Below are 20,779 nucleotides of genomic sequence, written 5' to 3' on the forward strand. Positions count from 1 at the left end.
AACGACAACTCTCAAAAGTCGAAACTTGTGCGGGCTAAGGATTAACGAGGTCTTATCTTTCAACGTGTGATTCCTAACACGGCCTGAATCCAGTATCGACCAAATCCGTCACATTTCATGAATAAATAAAATTCTACAGTTTGCAAAAATAACAAAGTTCTGTTTTATGTAAAATATTGGTTGTTTCAAAAGTTTTGTTCATTTCAATGTTATGTGTTTTTGGAGATCAATTTCTCAACTATCTGTGGTAATATCGCTGCAAGCACCTCTTTTTCTAACCACAAGTTCTGAAATGAATTTCGGTTGTGTATCGCACACTTTGGATGTCACATAGTCCATGAAAAACATCTGAAGGTGTCATATCAAGTGATCTAAGAGATCACGGTTGCTTATCTGATGGTTTAGAAAATTATCAAACCCGAATTGTCAAAATCTTTATTACGACGAGCTAGTTTTGAAGTGGCTGGATAAAAATTAGGAATGTTCCTCAATTTGGGTTATTACAGCAAATGCAAGTTTGAACAAAATAAAGTTGAGTGTAATTCATGAGTTTTCCAAATTCACTTCGAAAAGTATTCATATTGATGTTTCAAATGTTGGGTTTTAATTTTTTAAGGGATTTGTTTCTAATTCACATATTGGCAACAGCGCCTATATCAAGTTGAAATAATTCATACGTACCTAGATATCCTACTTTAAAAAAGGAAAATTATCTTTTTAAATGAACAATCAAGAGAAAATATAAATTATAGTTCAATATCATCTCCACAAGCCACATGAACAACAGTTGTTTTGTTATTTATTTATTTTTATAGAGGAAGATAGGTTAGGTGCACAAAATGTCATATGTTACAGAATCTCTCAGAATTTGGAACATAAGTAAACAGAACAGCACGCCTCTGAAATATGTCATCTTTGTTTGTCTCATACAGGTAACAGATTCATTGTCCTTTATTAGCTATAACCGATGTTACCAAATGGTGAAATAGAAACGAATCCCTTTAAATGTTGAATGCATTATTTCATTCTTCTTTTTTAAGTATTTAAATAATTTTTTAAAGAAGAAGGTTGAAATGATAAGTTTAAAATGATTGATTTTCGTCAGGAGGAACATTCCCCATTATCCAAGCATGGTCAATTATACTGACCTTCTCCATTACCTGATATGAAAGTCTTGAATTTCTGTGAACTTTGGTGAAATATAAAGTTCATCTTACACAACCGCAGTCTACCCCAGAGAATAAGAGGTGTTTCTAAAGAAATTACCTCAGAAAAATTTCTTAACGAATTTGTGAAGAAACCTGATTATTATGAGAATACTTTTATCTTTTATATCGTCTATTTCAATTCTGTCAGCTCGGTATTCTTTGGAGTCAACAAAGGCAGTTTCTCCCTGGTCCTAATTGGCGAAGGTTCTACCAGTGACAAAAATATCGAAGTGTCTGAAAAGATGATAGTCGGTTGAGGAGAGGTCTGGGGAGTATGGTGGATGAGACAGAACTTCGACGCTCAATTTGTTCAATTTTCTGACGGTAATTTGTGAAACGTGGGGACATTGTCGTGGAACAGGATCGGACCACTTCTGTTGACCCGTACCGGCTACTGCTGACGCAACAAGACTCTGCTGTGATGGTTTGGCTCGGTTACAGAAAGATATAGTGAATCACACCAGCTATTGACCACCATACAGTAACAATGGTCTTCAATTTGGTGGATTTTCGAATTTGGAAAGAGCCTGGGTGGCTCATCGGTGTTCAACTACTGTCCTGAACGTCTCCTGTTGTCATAGATGATCTATTTTTCATCTCACGAGACGATCCGATACAAAAAAAGATCGTTTTGGTTGTTGCGCAAATGAAAAAAGAACAGACCTCTGAAAATGTCAATTTCGGTCGATCGTTCAAATCGTGGGGCATCCACTTCTCGAGCTGTTTGTCTTTTCGAATACGACCTAAAACATCAAAAACTACGTAGGAGCTGACGCTCAGTTCTTCCGCCATCCCACGCACCGTTTGTAATTGGCTAGTCTACACCAGGGTCCTCAAATCTTTGTCCTGGATTACTATAGGTCAACAACTTCGAGGCTAATATTCCAGTCTTTCATCTCTGGAACGAAATTTCGCAAACCAATATCGAATAGTGCGTTCACTGCCTATCATTGCCAAATGCCTGGTTAATCTTGCGGGGTGTTTCGACAGCGCTTCAGTTCAGTTTGAATTCGTTAGGAAAAATGAACTGAAAATCGCTCAACGACATCAATAATCTGAGAAGAGGCAAAAAAATTCAAAAATTGGAAAAAAGTAACAGTATGCAATATAGAATAAATATTGATGACAATGATTGACATCAGGGTCGCGCCGCCCCTATGTGCGAATTGTGCGGCGCACACAGGCGCCAAGACAATAGAGGCGCCGTCATAGAAATTATTTTTGTTACATTTACACAAAAACATATTTTTTATAGAGGAGTGTTGATAAGTATACTGAGATGATGCCGCCGAAGTTACGTCCGTACCTCTGCCTGATATACCATTGTCACCACCAAGACAATTATTGTCACCAATACCATCTTTGTCCAAGGATGACTCTGGACTCTGGCCAGGAGTTTTCGAAGCTACTTTGATCTAGTATTTAATAGAAAATCCGATTGAACAAATTAAACAGTATAATTTTTCGCGTGACTCTTCGGGGCGAAAATTTTACGAGTATTATTATGAATAGCATTTAGGAAACGGTGAAGAGTATCAAAGAGAGTGGCTGCTGTATTCAGTGTCAAAAAATGGCGTTTATTGCTTTTGTTGCAAACTATTTGAATCAAAACATACAAATAAATTCTGCAGCAGACATGAGAAAAGTTCTGCTCATTTCAATAATGGATATGTATTATGAATTTTTATTTGTGAAATTATAAAACAACGATAAAAATAAAAACAACATTCAAAATTAATTGACGTTCCGGGGCGACTTCATTGATCTCTTTGGCGCATTTGCTTTTTCAGCTGCATGAAAACCCGGAAAAACCAGCAGCACCACATCTTCTTAAGATCTTGATCTGCCAATGTCCTCTCTCTCATAAAACAAAATGTAGGATGTCTCCAAAGGCTCCAATAGATTCAATACATCGCCAAAACACTTCGTGACATGACTATCGTCAAACTTAAACCAGTCCGTTTCGTCTTTGACCAAGACGTAATAATGACCAAATTCAACGCCAGAACCAGTGTCATTATTAGATTGACTGGTGCCTCGCCTATACTTGTTTCCTTATAACAGTCAGTTAGATTGGCGCATGTTTGGCAATACAGTTGAGTATCACCTGTTGAAACAATAACCTTTGCACGGACTGGTTATTGGTCATATTAGAAAACGCTAGATGAAGTTCCAGAAATTCACATAAATTTTCGCTATTTCTTGAACATTTACTACAAAGTAAACAAGTGAGGATTTTTTCAGCAAAAGATTTACAAACACAAGACGTGATGGACTGTATGGAATCATTCAATCCAGAGCGGTCAGGAGTATTGATTTTGCATTTGTTTTGCTCACGAAGAGTATTCAACAAGAACCCCAAGAATTCGGAACAATCCTCTTGTTGTCCTAACGAGTATCTAAAGTCTATCCAAATCCAAGATAGAGTGAAACAAAACAAAACCGAAGCGTGATGTTCACGTTATCGCCCAGTGTCAGATGGAAAGGGCAGCGTTCATTGGTGAATTCGCCTTCTTGGTACGAGTTCGGTACCAGCACAGGGTTGTAATCAGTCGTTTGCGTGTTTGTGTAGCGTGCGTTATAGTATATTATTTAAAATTGTTTTCCAAGATGTCCAGTACAGATACTGCTGATGACACTGTGAGCTATCCTCTGAGTCCAGCCAGGAAACGATTCAAAAAAAGACATTTGAGTATTGAGATGAAAGGAGTGTTCAAGAGTGTTTGAGAAAGAGATGGAACTAATTGAGACATCGACTGTCGACGAAGTCGTATCGAAAGTTTCCGATAAAATTGGAGTGTGTTGCGCTTCGATTTACAATGTTTCACGGGAATATAAACAAAATCATACATTTTCCAAACCGAATACAAATCAGAATCGTCAAACCATTATAAAATCAATAGATGATGCTGATAAACATGCAATCAGGAGGAAAGTGCATGAGTACTTTTTCAGAAATGAAATACCCACGATAGACAAAGTACTCACAGAAATAAATGAAGATGTTTTATTGCCAAGTTTTGAGCGGTCAACATTCCTTAAAGTATTGAAACATTTGAATTTTGTATGGAAAAAACGAGGGCGCAATAATTTATTATTGGATAGAGAGGAAATTGTGTTATGGAGGAGAGAGTATTTGACCAAAATTAAATATTATAGGAAACAACAGAGAACAATTTATTATATCGATGAAACCTGGGTTAATGCTGGTCATACTACCCCCAAAGTATGGGCCGATGAATCTGTGACCTCATCTAGGAGGGCTTTTCTAGATGGACTATCTACCGGATTAACAAATCCATCAGGTAAACTGATATTTATATTAAGACCTGCCTCAATCTCAATATATAAAAAGTAACCCTCGTATTTGTTTTATTTACTTACATACCTCTTCATAATTTCAGGTAAAGGAAAACGGCTTATTATTTGTCACATCGGCAATGAGAATGGGTTTGTTCCTGAAGGGCTGTGGTGTTTCGAGTCGAAGAAAACTGGAGATTATTACGAAGAAATGAACGGTGAATCTTTCGAACGGTGGTTTTCCAAAGTTCTACCCCATCTGGAAGATAATGCTGTGATTGTAATGGACAATGCACCTCATCATTCGCGACGGTTAGAGAAGATTCCGACAACGTCTATAAAGAAGGTAGAAATCCAAAATTGGCTGCGATCAAAGAATATTAGCTTTGAAGACTCAATGCTAAGAGTACAGCTACTAAAAATTATCAGGGAGCGCAAGCTTGAATCCCAAAAATATATAGTCGATGAGATGGCAGCAGGCCAAAACAAAGTTATCCTTCGCCTGCCTCCATACCACTACGAGCTCAATCCCATCGAGTTAATATGGGCGGATGTAAAGAATTTTGCAGCTCAGCATAACACCACGTTCAAATTTTTATATCTCAAAGTACTTTTGGATGAGGCTTTGAAAAGAGTCACAGCGGAAAAATGGGAGAAGTGTGTTCGGCATGTGATATCGGAAGTCGAGACAAAGATGTGGAAGCTTGATAACATAATAGAGGCACAAATCGAGCCACTGATAATTCAGATTGGTGAGGATGACACTACTGATGAAGAGGCAAATTCATCCAGTTGAATAATTTTGATTAATATTCCATTTGATTATACATAAAATAAAAATTATCTATTAAGAAATAATCAGGTCTCTTTTCATATAATGCTTGAGTGCGCTGTGAAAAATCCAATGAAAATATTTTTATATTACACATATTATCTGCATTTTTCCCGTTAAACTGCAAAACTTGTGCATTCTACAAGTTATTATAAAAAAGTTTTCCTAAGTATGATATAGCATTTGCGATCAACAAGATGTTGGTTCTGAATATGACCCTGACCAATTCTTGATATTTTCAATATCAAGTGCGTAGCGCATGTCAATGTTTACATCCACTCTATCTTGGATTTGGATATACTTTAGTGGACTTCAAAGACTCCAAGAAATCGGTTGGAGGGAAAGATGATACATTCTTACGAAACTGCAGCTGCATGAACAGGTGTTGGATGAATAAGTAGGAAACATTCCCGTTCTCGTTCATCATTAAAACCTCGTTCTTGAAATTCTCGTCATGAATAACACTTGTAAAATGCTATTTATGTAGCAAGTGTTTTCTACATTATCCAATCCAATTTTCTTCTCTAAATTTTTAGGACAACTCTCTACTGATTCGTAAGGAAGAACATGTTTCACTGAATATCCATAAGAACCATTTCTCAAGCTGCGATCGATCCTTCCAAGTGAAGAAGGGTTTCGTAGAGAAACCGATTCGACTCTTGTTTCATGAAGCTCTTCCACTGAAAGGGACAGATTTATGTATCGCTCTTGAAAATAAAAACACTATTGATAGTATTCTACAAAAACTTTTAGAGATTGAAAAGCAGCGCTGATACGATGTAATCAAAAGAATAATATATGTAGTCCAATTTCTGAGTACACAAAATATGGCTTTTCGTGGCTAAAGCCAAAACTTATGCGACCGTAACAATGGGAATTTTCTAAAATGTATTGAACTGTTAGAAAAATTCGATCTTTCAATGACTGAACATATACGATGCGTAACGAATGATTCGGATTTCAAAACTATGCCGACTTATCCTGGACATAAGATCCAAAATGAAATAATTTACAAACTCGATAACCAAATTCAATATTTTATTTTGAATTTATTTCATCACACGTGACGTGCGCAAAAGCAAAAAAGAACAGACCTCGAAACGTACTCCCTTTTTATTTGAAAAAAGATGCTAACGCCCTCTTGGCGATGAGAGATGCAACACCATTGTCTTTCTAATTAAAAAGCACTGAGAATGATAACTTTTGATGTCAATTTCGTCTGATCGTTGCATCTTGCTCCGTTCAAAAGTTGCTGAAGAGAGAGAGAAAGAGAGGACATTCAGTGCGAACGTAAATAATCCTCCCTATTCATGTCCGCAATGTATTACTTCATGGGGCATCCACTTTGAAACTAAACTCTTTATTGTAAGTAAATCGCATGATTAATCGTAAACATTACCCTAAATACTCAATTATGATCCATTTTTACTCACATAAAAAATTTCAGGATTTCACAAATGGTAAAAACTTTTCACAAGCAGTACACACCTAACCAAATATTTAACTGTTAATTACTGGGACTTACACGACTGACTCAAAACATTTTTGATATGGTTTGTCATCTAAATGAATAAATAATATCTAACGTAGTCATAATCTAGAGATAATATTCAGCTATTCACAGGAATCCACTTAAAGTATTTCTCATAATTTAGGATTTCCTCACGGAAACTAATACACAACTTGTGTCATCCGTCTTCTGAGAAACGATTCAAAAGCTTTTTGAAATTGTTCATTAAGTTGAGATAGGCAACAACCCAGCACAATAACATTTTTAAGTAATTTACAGTTTCAATTCCATCAGTTACTAGATCATCAAAAAATGCTGAATGAGTAATTTATTCTACCTATAGATGCTAGCATATGTATTTCAAGGAGAACCGCATAATTTATAATTTTTTCAAGATATTTATTCGATCTTCAACTTGATGAAAACAAAGATAATTATATTATTATATTCTTGCAGTTGCGAACGTGTAAAGTATTGGAAGTGAATCAAAGCTGTTTCATAAAACTGCCACTCCTGTTTCACCTCATGAGTGGGTGGATCAAGAAATTGTTATTGTCTTCGAAAAAAAAATAAACACAGTTAAATTGATGAAAATTCATGAATTGTACCATAAAATTATGCGTTGATCAGTTTCATGGTAGCGTGAATTGTTTGTTTTACTCATTCAGTCAACGTTTTGTGAACGTTGGTTCGATCCCAAGTCTGCGACATTCGCAGTTCACTGCGTACCAGTCGAACTGAGTTAGGAATCACATGTCTAAATTGAGACCTGATTAATCTTCAACTCATGTCAACTCCTGAGGGTTGTTGTTCGTAAGAGTTCGTCAGCTAGTAAGAACACATTTCAAATGTTACTGTCTGTTATTCAAAAATGAAAGGTAACCCTCAAATGTTGGAACTTGGGAAGATTAACGAGGCTTGCATCGAAAGTGTTTTCAAGAACAACCGAATGTTCATTCCCAACGTTGATAATTCACTCTGTTCACTCTGAGTCAGAATGTTATTATTAAGCGATTTGAAGCGATTCGTCAATAGAAGCTGAAATAATATTGAATTTCCTAAACTTAAAAAAAGGTTGGATGATAAGAGATATATGCCACAGTAACAGATGCAAACGTAACGTTTGGTACTGCAAATTGTCTACGGCCATGGCCTACCTGCCCGATTTTTGTTCTCTCCAATCATGACTACTGTCGTGAAAGCCTGTGATCTCGTTGAAAATATAGGAGAAACAGGTTTAGGCAAATTATCCGAAGAATACTTCAACAGAATATTTATGAAAATTCGGAATTAAAACCTTAATAAGCATTTTGAAAATCACCTCTATTAGCTGCCAGTCAGTTATGGAAAGAGAACCCAAAGTCTTCAACTGTGAGAGTCTTCAAGGAGATTCAGAAAATCTGGAGGAATCCCCATGACCCAAAAAATCAGGCGAGCCTTCAAAAGCTTCAAATCTTTCGAATCGAGATCTTCTCTGAAACAAATCTCTCACACATAACTTTATGAATTCGAAATCAGAGTATCAATACTTGTCCTGGAAAGCAGCCAGTGGACTAAGCATAGTATTATTGTTTCATCTGTCTAATCTCTCTTTCCTGAATGAATGCCAAACTGAGTGATCGGTGAACCATCAGGATGAATAGACCTCTGAAGAATGCCGAACTTTTCCCTGTGAGATACACCACTCTACAAAAAACAGTTTGGTCACATTGCATCATTGAGGGCCTCATTCTTTGGCTGAAGCATTGACTTCAAGATTTCGACTCCTCACTAGAGGAATCGAAAATTAATATCCCACTAATCAGGTGAAAGCTTCAATAAACTGAGATTGCAAAAGACAATTCACAGCGGCGATTCAAGTAACACTCTTATGGATGTCAGGTGACAAGGAAATCAAAAGTTAAGGGGAAGCGGATGTCCTTCTCTGGTACAAAATTTTTTGTGCATCATCGAGTGTTGTCCTTGAGTTCGGGTTGATCCGCGTCTGGAGTTTTGTATGTATTCGACGTTTCGGCTCCCATTTTGGAGCCATTTTCAAGAATTTGATGTGACTTGATACCGGGGTCTCAATCTGCCTACTCCTTAAATTGAACTGAGGTGTCGATGGGTGTTCGGTGGTATTTATATCGACAGAAGCTAAGGAAGCGGAAATGTGGGGGCGGGGCTTCGGGCGATTACCATCACCGGAAGTCTTGGTGGGTAGTGAGCATCGGGAATTAAAAGGTTTCCAGGCAGTTGGAAGTCTTTGACCGTCAACACGTTTGTTCAGGCAGAAAGTTCCCTTTTCGATTTTGATGGCCTCGCGAATTATCCGAGCTTGGAGTATTTTGCTGTGGCGTAGGTCTCTGTATTCGCAAAATGTATGTTGTGTCCTCTCTCTTGATGTTGTTTTGATAGGGCTGAGGATGGGTCTGACTTTCGGACAGCAAGCTGATGTTCCTATACTCTACTTGTCGTACGTCTGTTGGTTTGGCCAATATGTTCTATCGCAGTCGGATCATGGAATTTCATATATACCCTGGCATTCATTAATGATTTTATCCTTGGGAGAACGAAGAAATGTGGAAATTTGATTGTTGGCGGTGAATATCGTTTTTATGTCCTGTGTTTTGAGAATGCGGCCAATTTTGTCAGTTCCCAGTAGGGAAGGAAAGCTTTGTGAAGAACATTGTTGTCTTTTGGATCTTTGGGACTGAACGAAGAAGTTTGTTGACGACGGATGGATCTGTCAGTTTGATGGTCTGTGAATCCATTTTGAAGGTGAGCTGATTTGAGTTGGGCTAGCTCTTGTGGTTTGTTGTGGTGGTCTGTGAGGTTGATAGATCTATGGATTAAAGAATTCAAGACGGAGTTGATTTGTGCTGGATGATGATGGGAGTTTGCGTTGAGGTATCTGTTTCTGTATGTTGGTTTCCTGTAGACCGTGTGAGTGAAGGAGTTATTAGATTTTGTGATTAGAACATCTAGGAATGGTCTAGGAAGTCGAAAGGATGGAATGGAACTTTTTATTCTCAAGAAACAATTGTGGTCTTCAGAATCTTCAGTAGTTATAGTAGATATTGTACTACATTGTTGCTCACAGAAAGATTCAGAGATGAGGTGGCAAAATTTTCGTCAAACTATGTTGAAGTAAAAGTAGTTTTTTGATGAAAAATTGATATGGTAACGAAATATGAACTCAAAGTTTACGTCTTCACTGATGACTTCAAAGAGATAAGTTTTGGCGCCACTTATCAGATGATGTGATTGGGTTCATTTTATTTCTATTGGTTTTTACGTTCCGCTATCATACTAGGAATTCACAATTGTGAAACAGATTTCAATTGAAAAAATAATAACTTGATCCGAGATGAATTAACATTGATACTGTATTAATCCCTACGATCAACTGAGAAATTTTTTCTTGGCATTTTATCATTTTTCGGTATGGTCCAATAACTCAACTCTACCTAACCTCAAAAAAAGCTACAGAAGCATGTCATCAAGAAATAAGCATCATTAACTGGAAGAAAATGGAAGAATTTACGTGGCATCGGTACGAGGCAATAATCACCAGACCATTGATTCTCAAGATATTTTTCAGATATGTGGCCTGGTACAAAACTCCTTGGAAATGTCAAATGAAATGTACTAAAAACTTTCTTGTAAATGTTATTTCAATTGGCTTATTTACAGACCTGGTTCCGTGCTATGAATTATGGTCACAGAACAGCTACAACTGGTTCCATATTTCGAAATGATGATTATTCAACTCAGCAAAGCAAAAATTCGCTCCGAGTTTCAGTTTGAATAAGAAAAGTATATCTCAGCTACTCAAATTCAAACAGGAATGTAAAAAATTATCATTTCCCAAAATTTTACAAAGTTTCTGTTCCTAGAAGTGATTGATATTTCATGAGTGGATGTGAAAATCTTGAACTTTGTGGTTATGTCTCAATTCGGAAATCCCAGCATTCCGCGTGTTCTCTTGGCGACAACTAGGTCCCAATATTCCGATTTCTAAAAATAATAAAATTATATCTTTACAATCGAGCAATTCGTTGGCGCCATTTAATATCCGATAAAATTTCGAAGTTATGACTGTCATGATTCTTTGAAAAGAAAATCTACATATCAAATATCATTGATAGACTCCACATATGGATATCATATACGACCGTCTGATAGTGATAAACACATCCAATTAACATCATATTTTCGACGAACATGAAAACCATATTCAAGTTTTCATAATATTGTTTAATAAAGATGCCGGATTCAATTGACACATTCTTATGGTTTGTCTTTATAGTAACAGAGATGTGGACTCGGTTTCTTACGCCACGCGAATGAATATTTTTGAAATTATTTCAAAGAACAATTCGTTCGGGCCAGTCTCAATTTACCTACACGGTAGTAGCTGGATTCTTCACTGAAGTAATTCCTACATACGTAATTGTCGTAATTGATTTTAACTTATTGGACCACACTTGCAGACCGGTTTCGGGCTGTTTGGCCACTCGTCAGTGAAAGGTAGTGTCTATCATCAACATAAAGTCGAAGTAATTTATCGGAAATTAGCGACTTTATGTTGATGATAGACACTGCCTTGCTCTGACGAGTAGCCAAGCAGCCAGAAGCCGGTCTGCAAGTGTGTTCCAATAATTGAAAATCGATTGCGGCAGTTGTACCGCCAACACTTTATGCAGGAATAACTCCAGCGAAGAATCCTGCACTGACACTTGTCGGACATATTCCAACGCCCTTTATAGTATTATCCAGGAAAGTAGTTGTTTTCTGATAGGTTTGTCAGTCCATTAACCTACAGTGAAGGTAATTTGAACGAATTGTTCTTTTACAGCCAGATTGTATGAAGGGAGAATCAGTAAATTATCATTCAGAAAAGTGATTCTGCATGGTTATCATTAGATACATAACCCTGTTTTGTCTAAGAACCTGTACCATACAACAAGATTACAGTTCAATATCGAGTATTGAATTATAATCTAAATCTCTTAACATGAAATGAGATTATTCAGATTATTCAATAACATATACTCAGAAGTTGATGCCAATAGTTTTGTAATTATTTTTTTTTCGATCTGTCAATATTATTTGACACTGTTTCATCAGATTTTCTATATATAAAGTTAGAGAGGCTTGGGTTTTCACATAACCATAAATAAATAAAATAAATAAAATCCTATATGAGTGGTCGGCATTTGACAGTCAAATATAACAATATTATGTCCAAGGACCATGATGTGACATTGGGAGTTCCTCAGGGATCAGTACTGGGACCTTTACTTTTTGTGGTATTCGTTAATGATCTCTCAGAACATGTTAACAATTGCCACATAACTATGTTTGCAGATGATACCACAATGACAATCACTGGGTCTACACTAGAAGATGTATTAACAAGAGTCAAAGAGGTTATTGATAGATTTACGTCATGGTGTGAATGCAATCACTTGATATTAAATACCTCCAAATCTGTTTCGATTAAATTTTATAACAGAAAAAATAACATTCCAGATGGAGTTGATATTACTGATGGAATAGCGATGTCACACGATGTTAAATGAATCTTAAAATTGGGATTTACATATTGATGGGGTTTTCAAGAAACTTAATGCAGCATTCTTCGCGATTAAGCAGATGAAATTGCTTGTAGATAAAAAAAATCTTTTAAGTATATATTTTGCAATGGCATATCCGCATATTTCTTTAAATATAATGTCATGGGGATGTGGTAGAGATCTTAATAGAATATTTGTTGCCCCAAAGCGCGTTATAAGACTGATTACTGATATGGATTATCGTGATAGCTGCAAAACTATTCTTGTAAGAGAAAATATATTATCAGTTCCATGCATGTATATATTCAAATGTGTGACTTATGTAAGAAATGAATTTCAAATTCTCCAATATACAGTGTGATCCATTTTTAATGGAAACACCTCCCTAAAATTTGAAGTTGTAAACCGATTTTAATTTTTTTTTTGAAATGTCAAGTACTAAAAGGTCTACCCTGGGATAAAATTTAAAATGTTTATTAAAGTTTCAGGGCATACTAAGACATTTTTTCATAATCGAAAATCGGGATTTTTCATTAGCGATTTTTTTATTGAAAAAATCACTACGCCACTGGATTCAGAGTGCCTTTAAACAGGTGTGACCAAAATTTCATGAAAAAATATTCATTATTAACAAAGTTATGACAACTCAAAAATTCGAAAACTCACACAGCTAACAGTCACAAAAAACACCCTATATCAACAGATATAGCCATGAAAATATTTTTTTATGATTTCAACAATAAAGTGCCGCCAGATTTAAAAAAAAACAAAAGATTTAAGTGTATTATTGTCAACAATATTCACCTTACAGTTCTTCGAATTATTTTGTGTCATGGCTGCAAGATTGAACATAAGAGAGAAAATTGAAACTGTACGCCTTTCGGGAGATGACGTTAGAAGTGCTAGAGAGGTTTGTAGAGTATTTAATGAGAGACATCCAGATCGTGCTCGTATTAGCTGTGCGGTACGGTAAATAAAATGAATAAAATATTCAGTGAAACTGGTGCAGTATCAAAAATGATGTTAAAAAGTAATCCTGTACAAAGACGAAACAGGAATGACAGGAATGATCAAATCATTTAGATTATTTTGGAAATAAGCCTGATGCCAGTATAAGGAATGCCACTTTAGATTTGAATATTCCACGAGAAACTATGCGGAGATGTCTCAAGGCGCAGAATATTAAACCTTTCAAGCCAAAATTTTTACACACACTTCAAGAAGGCGACGAAGCAAGACGCCTGGAATATTGTTTATGGGCACAAGGGGAATATTAAAACAATAGAAATTTCCTAAAATATATTTTATATACCGACGAAGCCACTTTCACATAAATGTCGCTATTGGGCAGCCAGTATTTCCAAAAAATTAACGTCTAGTCTGAGATATTGAATGAACGAATTATTGGTCCTTTTTTTTTAAGAACACGCAGAGATTTCTAGAATTTTCAAACACAGAGTTTTGGGATGCTATTCACGAGCTGCTAATCAATGAACGATCAAATTTAATTGCCCAGTTAGATGGGTGTTCAGTTCATTATGCCAGAGCTGTGAGGCAATGGCTCAACGAACATTTTCCAAACCGATGGATAGGCCGTGGTAGTCTGTTTATAGAGTGGTCAGCCAGATCTCCAGACCGCACGGTTTTGGACTTTTTTCTCTGGGGACTTTACGTTTATTAAAATTTTTTGCTTCATTGTTAGTTGAATTGTGTGAATGTAATTCCGTTATTTTCATTAAAAATATTAACGCTATTTATTTTTTTTTTTTCATCTGGTGGCACTTTATTATTGAAATCATAAAAAAATTATATATTGTGACTGTTAGCTGTGTGAGTTTTCGAATTTTTGAGTTGTCATAACTTTGTTAATAATGAATATTTTTTAATGAAATTTTGGTCACACCTATTTAGAGGCACTCTGAATCCAGTGGCGTACTGATTTTGTCAATAAAAAAATAGCTAATAAAAATCCCGATTTTCGACTAAGAAAAAATATCGTAGTATGCCCTGAAACTTCAATAAACATTTCAAATTTTGTCCCAAGGTAGACCTTTCAGTACTTGACATTAAAAAAAAAATATTAAAATCGATTTACAACTTCAAATTTTAGGGGGTGTTTCCATTAAAAATGGGCCACACTGTAGAATGCTATCTCACTTTACAAAAAATCACCTGAGTCAATCAAGGAAATCATATAAAATCTTTAAGAATAATACGAAACTATTCTTAATAAAAAATGTTTTTATAGTTTAAAAGACTATTGGAGTGATAATTCCTGGAAATAATTCCCAATGTAATATAATATATGTATTTGTTTTTAAATTGTAACATTTAGGTAGGTGCCGTATTTTATGTTTTTATATTAATATTCTATCTTTATTCTTCAATTTGTTATTCAAGTATGACTAACTATCATTTTTATTCTTAATATGTATATAACATATATTACAATTATTGACTTACCATATGTACATTATGTACCGATAATGGTTAATAAAATTATTATTATTATTATTATTAACAGTAAGCTCATTAGACAACGTAGATCATCCCTGCTACAATCTGAACGATTCAGCGGCATCTTTCAGAATGCAGAGGACTGGGCCAGTTCTGTTTTGCCGATAGAAGAAACACTTGTTGCAATCCAAGTCTCCAGTTTTTGTTTGACAGAAATCTAAGGAAATGACAATAACAGATTCTCAACCAATGGAATCGCTTGCAGTGCCCTCTGTCTCTAGGCAGCCAGGCGCCCTATTACTTTCAAGACCGGTGTGACATGGATTCTAGTCCACGGGCGATCCGTTGAGTCTTTCCATTGATGAGAGTTTATTGGGCAGTTCAATACCGAAGTTTTGCGATGACTGCCAATTTTCCAATTTTTTACAGTTATTCGTTAATGATGGCAGCGATTCAGTTAACTTTTTTGCACTAATACAAGGTAAACTGTAACCTGTGGCATAGAGTAAGTCCAGATACAAGCACTTTTTCCATTCACCAGGAATGCACTACTCTTTTCGACGCGAGTTGGAGATGAAGAAAATAGTTTCCTGCTGATTTTGAAACGTGTTTGCTTCAGAAACTTCAGAAAACTTATATTCAGTAACAAAAATAGTGGTACTCGAAAATGTGTCTGTCATTGATATGATGAAGATAACTTTTGATAAAATTTGAACTCAAAAAACATAATATTCGAAATGGAAAACTGGGATGATCTTGAGGAGAAAGACCATTTTTTGGGATCAATAAAAGACTCAAACCGGTAATATCAAAAATAAATTAGGCTCTTCAGTCTAGCATCTCTGATGACACCTTGGTGGGTCAAAACAATACTATCTAGTATAAGATTACAAATGCTTTTTTTGGATTCTGGTTCCATCTACTTGCTTTGCAGTGAAACCTGCAGTTAAAAATAAATAAAGTTTAAAAAAACTAAAAAACACGATTTTAAAGAACATCGAACTAAGAAGTTGAAAATAATATTTTTGAATGAGCTTGAAACAATAACGATCGAAAAATACTAGTATTATTGTGAAAAAAGCGTGGGCGCTAGACATACAAAAAATATGACACAAAGCGCCCACGCTTTTTTCACAATAATACTAGTATTTTTTTATCCTTATTTTTTTAAGCTTATTTAAAAAAATATATTTCTTACTTTTCAGTTCGATGTTTTTTAAAAGCGTGTTTTTCAGTTTTTTCAAACTACATTTATTTATTTTTAATTTCTTTTGAACAACCTATCAAGGAGTTACGTACAGCGCCATCTGTCCGCGAATAGATCAAGCAATGATACCGATAATTCTGCTAATACAGATCCCGAGCTTGAAAGTTACAAACAAACATACAAACATACGGCATTGATGAAAACATAATGCTTTCAAACCCTGTTTTCATCCAACATATATTTTCTTTTGGAATAAATTGAGTAGCTACATGTTGGTCATTTCATACAATTTGTTTCTTCATTTCGACTGCAGAATTTCTTTCTCCCATCAACTGTATCAAGTTGGGGTGATAATCACACGTTGAATAGCACATCAAAAAAAACCTTGGTACTCCTCAGCTCGCTAGCTAGTTCAGACTTCCACCAGTTTGAATCCTCACTACAAATTCCACTACGAAATCAAATTATAGTAAATAATAACAGTAATTTGAAGATTGGGTAATAGTCTTTATTGCCTAAGTACACACCACAGCAACTTTTGATGATATATATAGCTCAGATCAGACCTTTTTTGGAGTATTGTTCTCAGGTATGGAGCTCTGTCCCCAAACATACCCTGGATCTGCTGGATTCCATTCAGAAAAAAACATCACTTGCAACCTTGATAGTCTGGAACATCGAAGAAAGGTTGGAGATTTGTTTCTCTTCTATAGCTACTTTCACGGGAAATGTTCAAGTGACTTGGCACATTTCATCCCACCAAGAGAGGTACATATCAGAAATACTCGATGGACTGTGGCTGCTCATCTTATTCTTAAAAAAAACTATATATCTACTTTGTTAATAACAATCTCCTTAATACGGATCAATATGGCTTTAGAAAATCTACCATACAAGCTGTTGTTCGTGTGGTCAAGAGAAGAGTTGACGGTTTTGAACAAAAACAGCATAGCTCGGCCACATTATGCGATTTGAGCAAGACGTTTGACTGTGTTTCTCATCACATTCTACTTATGAAATTGAATGAATATGGAATCAGAGGAGTTGCACTTTATCTCTACAGCTCTTACTTAAACAATCCGAAACAATGCGATGATCTTGGTGGAAATAGAACTTCGGATACCACAGGGCTCCGTTTGGAAACCTCTGTTGTTTATCTTTTATATAAATGACTTCTTCTTTCACTTATTACCATATAAATGCGTAATCTATGTCGATGATACAACTCTGCTGTGTACTAACCCAAACAATGAAAACTGTGGTAAATCAGACTGAGAAATGGTTCAATGTTAACCTTTTAAAACTAAATAGAGATAAAACTCAAACTATCACATTCTCTACAAACAATAATATAGTAAACTGTCAAACTACTAGGCATTACCCTAGACGATACTCTGAATTGGTCAACCCACATCGAAGAATTTTGCTCGAAACTTTCCAAATATCTATTTCTATTCATGCAATTGAAGAATTTTGTCAACTTGAACACTCATCTATCAGCATACTATGCTTTTTTCATTCCCATGTTAGATACGGAACTTTTCTTTGGTGAAATTGCCCTAATGCAGAGAAGATATTCTTACTTCATAAGCAAGCTATTAGAATAATTTTAAGTGCCTCTATATCTTCATCTATCAGTTTCTATAAGAAATTCATAACCACAAAAACGAACATTTGACCAATTCATAGGTTCATGAACATAACACTAGAAGTGCCAATCTCTTAAGACAACGCAGGCTGAAACTACACAAATCCTCGATCAATACACTCAATGTTAATATTTATAATATATTGTCACCTACTGTTAAAGATCTATCTATATTTTTTTTCAGGAGGTTTACCAAAAATTTCTTGACAACACACGGTTTTCATAGTGTCAATTAGTACCTGGTGACCACACCAGCTCACATGTTTGAATCTGAATCATTTTTATTGTGGCCTTCAATTACCATATCCTTTTTCAATTTCAATTACCATATTATTTACACCATGTTTGCATCTCTCATATTAATTTGCATCACCACTGGTGATAGTTGTGTTTTTTTTAAATATCATTTATTACCTATTTGAAATGTTTGTTGGTTGTTCATATGTTTGTATGGCTCAAACATTATTGTTTTGACTTGCTACAAATGTATTTTTTTACATAACAGGGTTAATAAACTATCTATCTATCTATCATCGTTTCGAGGTTCAATACAATACACTTCGAACATCATTGTTGAAGAACTCTTTCATTAGGAGAACTGCGCTCGAGTGGAGAAAACTTCCTGAGAAAGTTTTTCCAAATGGACTCAATCTCCAGCGATTCAAATCCGATGTGAATCACTACTTTTACACAGGCACCGCTCTTGGAGCGCTTTAAGGAATTTCCTGTAGTTCTTGTGTTTTGTTCTTGAAAAAAAGTATTATAAACTTCGAATATAGCTTACACCTATGTTCATAGATCCAAAGTTCTCTGTCAACTTCTTAAAATAATCATATTTTGATTATCTGGATTGCGCGAAAAGTTTTTCAGTTCATCGTTTCAACATGTTGATCGTAGGTAGATAAGAGTAGATTAACGTGGAATCCGTAAATATTTATTTAAATAGATTTCGAAACAATCACGCATTCTTCTATGACACTATTTCAGTTTTATTGTTTTAATTTTGGAAGGCACTCGTCAACGTACATATGATAACTCATGGGAATGCTGAAAAATCAAATAACTACACTGAACACAACAGACCTTCATACTTCCAGAAAAAAATTTGCTAAAATGAAGAGCACTTGTTAGTTCTACAAGAAAATGGTTCAATAATCAAGAAGTGACACCTAAATTTCCATTTTGACGGATCATCGAAGTTCGAAAAATGACTGTGACGTCACTATCAGTGAGACTCAACCCCTTCCAAATATCGACTGCAAATATCGATTTGGACAATCTGCTAGTTAACTGCTGGATGTGATTTTTCCAGCTCAGACTCGGATCAATGTTATGTCCTAACAATAAAACGTGTTCTTCAGATGTGTTTTTCTTTCCAAAAATAAGTGTTTTGGTTTTATTCTCGTTGAGAATCAGTTTATTTGCGGTGAACCATTCTGTGGATTGATGTATTATATTTTCTTTCCACTCCTGGATTACTGAGGATCTATCACTAATTCTTACAGTGAATGTTGCATCATCCGCAAACAAAGTTGTCACGGCATTCATACTTCCGGGTAAGTCGTTTATATATATTAAAAACAAAAGTGGTTCCAACACACTACCTTGGGAACTCCGTTGTTTACCGGAAGACTTTCACTGATTTGGTTATTACACACTGATTGTGATCTGTTTTGAAGATATGAGATCATCAATTGTATAGCTATGTGCGAAAAACCATAAAATTTTAACTTTTTCATTAGAATATAACGGCAAACGTAGTCAAAAGCTTTGCTGAGATCCGCAAAAATAGCTAATGAGTTAGAAGAGGCCTTAAATCCTTCAGTTACAAACTCTACAAATCTCGTCACTGCATGAGATGTAGATCTACCATTCCGTAACCCAAACTGGCATTCAGTGAACAGTTTATTACTTTCAAAATATTCCCTGATTTTAAGATACATATACTTTTCCACCATTTTTGCCGTGATGGGAACTAAAGCTATTCCCCGATAATTGTTGAGCTCTTCTGTCTCCTCCCTTGTGAATGGGTATTACTTTTGCCATTTTCAATTTGTCAGGAAATATCCCATCACACAAAATAGTATAAATAAATGAGTGATGGGGCTAACAAGAAATTTAATGTTCTCTTTAAATAATAATGTGCTGTGTTAGAAAATATCTGTAGCGTGTGAGTTTGTAACACAGTTGATTACATCATAAATGTCCTTTTCTGTAGCTGGTAGAAAAGTAAGTCCTTTCCAAAATGTACGATTTTTGTGAAGCAGAAAAAGGCACATGAATGAGTATACGACTTCATAATTAGTACTAATCAATCAAATAACTTTTTAAAAAAATTCCAAATATAGAGTCTCTGTTTCGTAATAAGGAATGCTTATTTATTATGGAACTAAACATCAAATCAATCTCGAAGAGAAGTTGGTAATGTCGCGCGCGCGGTCAGAACAAGTACAGGAAGAAAAATAAATATAGTTTAAAAAACTAAAAAAAAAGCGACGAGCGCTTGACATACAAAAAATATGGCACAAAGCGCCTATGCTTTTTTCACAATAATACTGGTATTTTTCGTTTGTTATTGTTTTGAGCTTATTAAAAAAATATATATTTTTAACTTTTTAGTTCGATGTTCTTTAAAAGCGTGTTTTTTAGTTTTTTAAACTGAATTTATCTTTCATTTTTAGTTTCTTGTACTATGAAAGCGTATTTTTTAGTCTTTTTAAACATTTTACGGTGCTGCCAATTTCATATCAGTGACGTCACGACCATCGTTTTTAGTCGATTTTGAAAAAAGCACTAGCAAAAAAAAATGTAAAAAATATAAATCGATGCACAATTATACATGTAGGCAGTTTTTTTATTCAAGTTTACCCGCATCAAACATATGGGTTATTAGTGGGGTTCGAAACATGTTATATGTCACACAATATATTTACACACTTCAGGAAAGTAACCAGTCCATCAATGTTCTGTGAGGTGAGGATTGCTCGTAGGTCACCGGGAAGGCCAATAGAACGTCTCTGTTATTGGTAAGATGGACAATCCAGAAGAATGTGGTT

The 20,779-nt window shown here is 35.3% G+C and overlaps 2 protein-coding genes across 2 annotated transcripts in view; one reads left to right on the forward strand and one right to left on the reverse strand.

Annotated features, from left to right (window-relative positions):
* Positions 1–20,779, reverse strand: part of LOC111504691 (uncharacterized) — a 213,708-nt gene that overhangs the window by 132,592 nt on the left and 60,337 nt on the right. The window lies entirely within an intron of this gene.
* Positions 166–10,093, forward strand: LOC141483068 (uncharacterized). The gene is made up of 2 exons (XM_074177266.1): positions 166–4,513; positions 4,613–10,093. The coding sequence occupies exons 1-2, from the start codon at positions 3,943–3,945 to the stop codon at positions 5,302–5,304; spliced, it is 1,263 nt and encodes a 420-aa protein (XP_074033367.1). The 5' UTR covers positions 166–3,942; the 3' UTR covers positions 5,305–10,093.

Source organism: Leptinotarsa decemlineata, unplaced genomic scaffold, assembly GCF_025532065.1.
Source record: "Leptinotarsa decemlineata unplaced genomic scaffold, Ldec_3_MD MMD2_tig00002974_RagTag_RagTag, whole genome shotgun sequence".
NCBI lineage: Eukaryota > Metazoa > Arthropoda > Insecta > Coleoptera > Chrysomelidae > Leptinotarsa > Leptinotarsa decemlineata.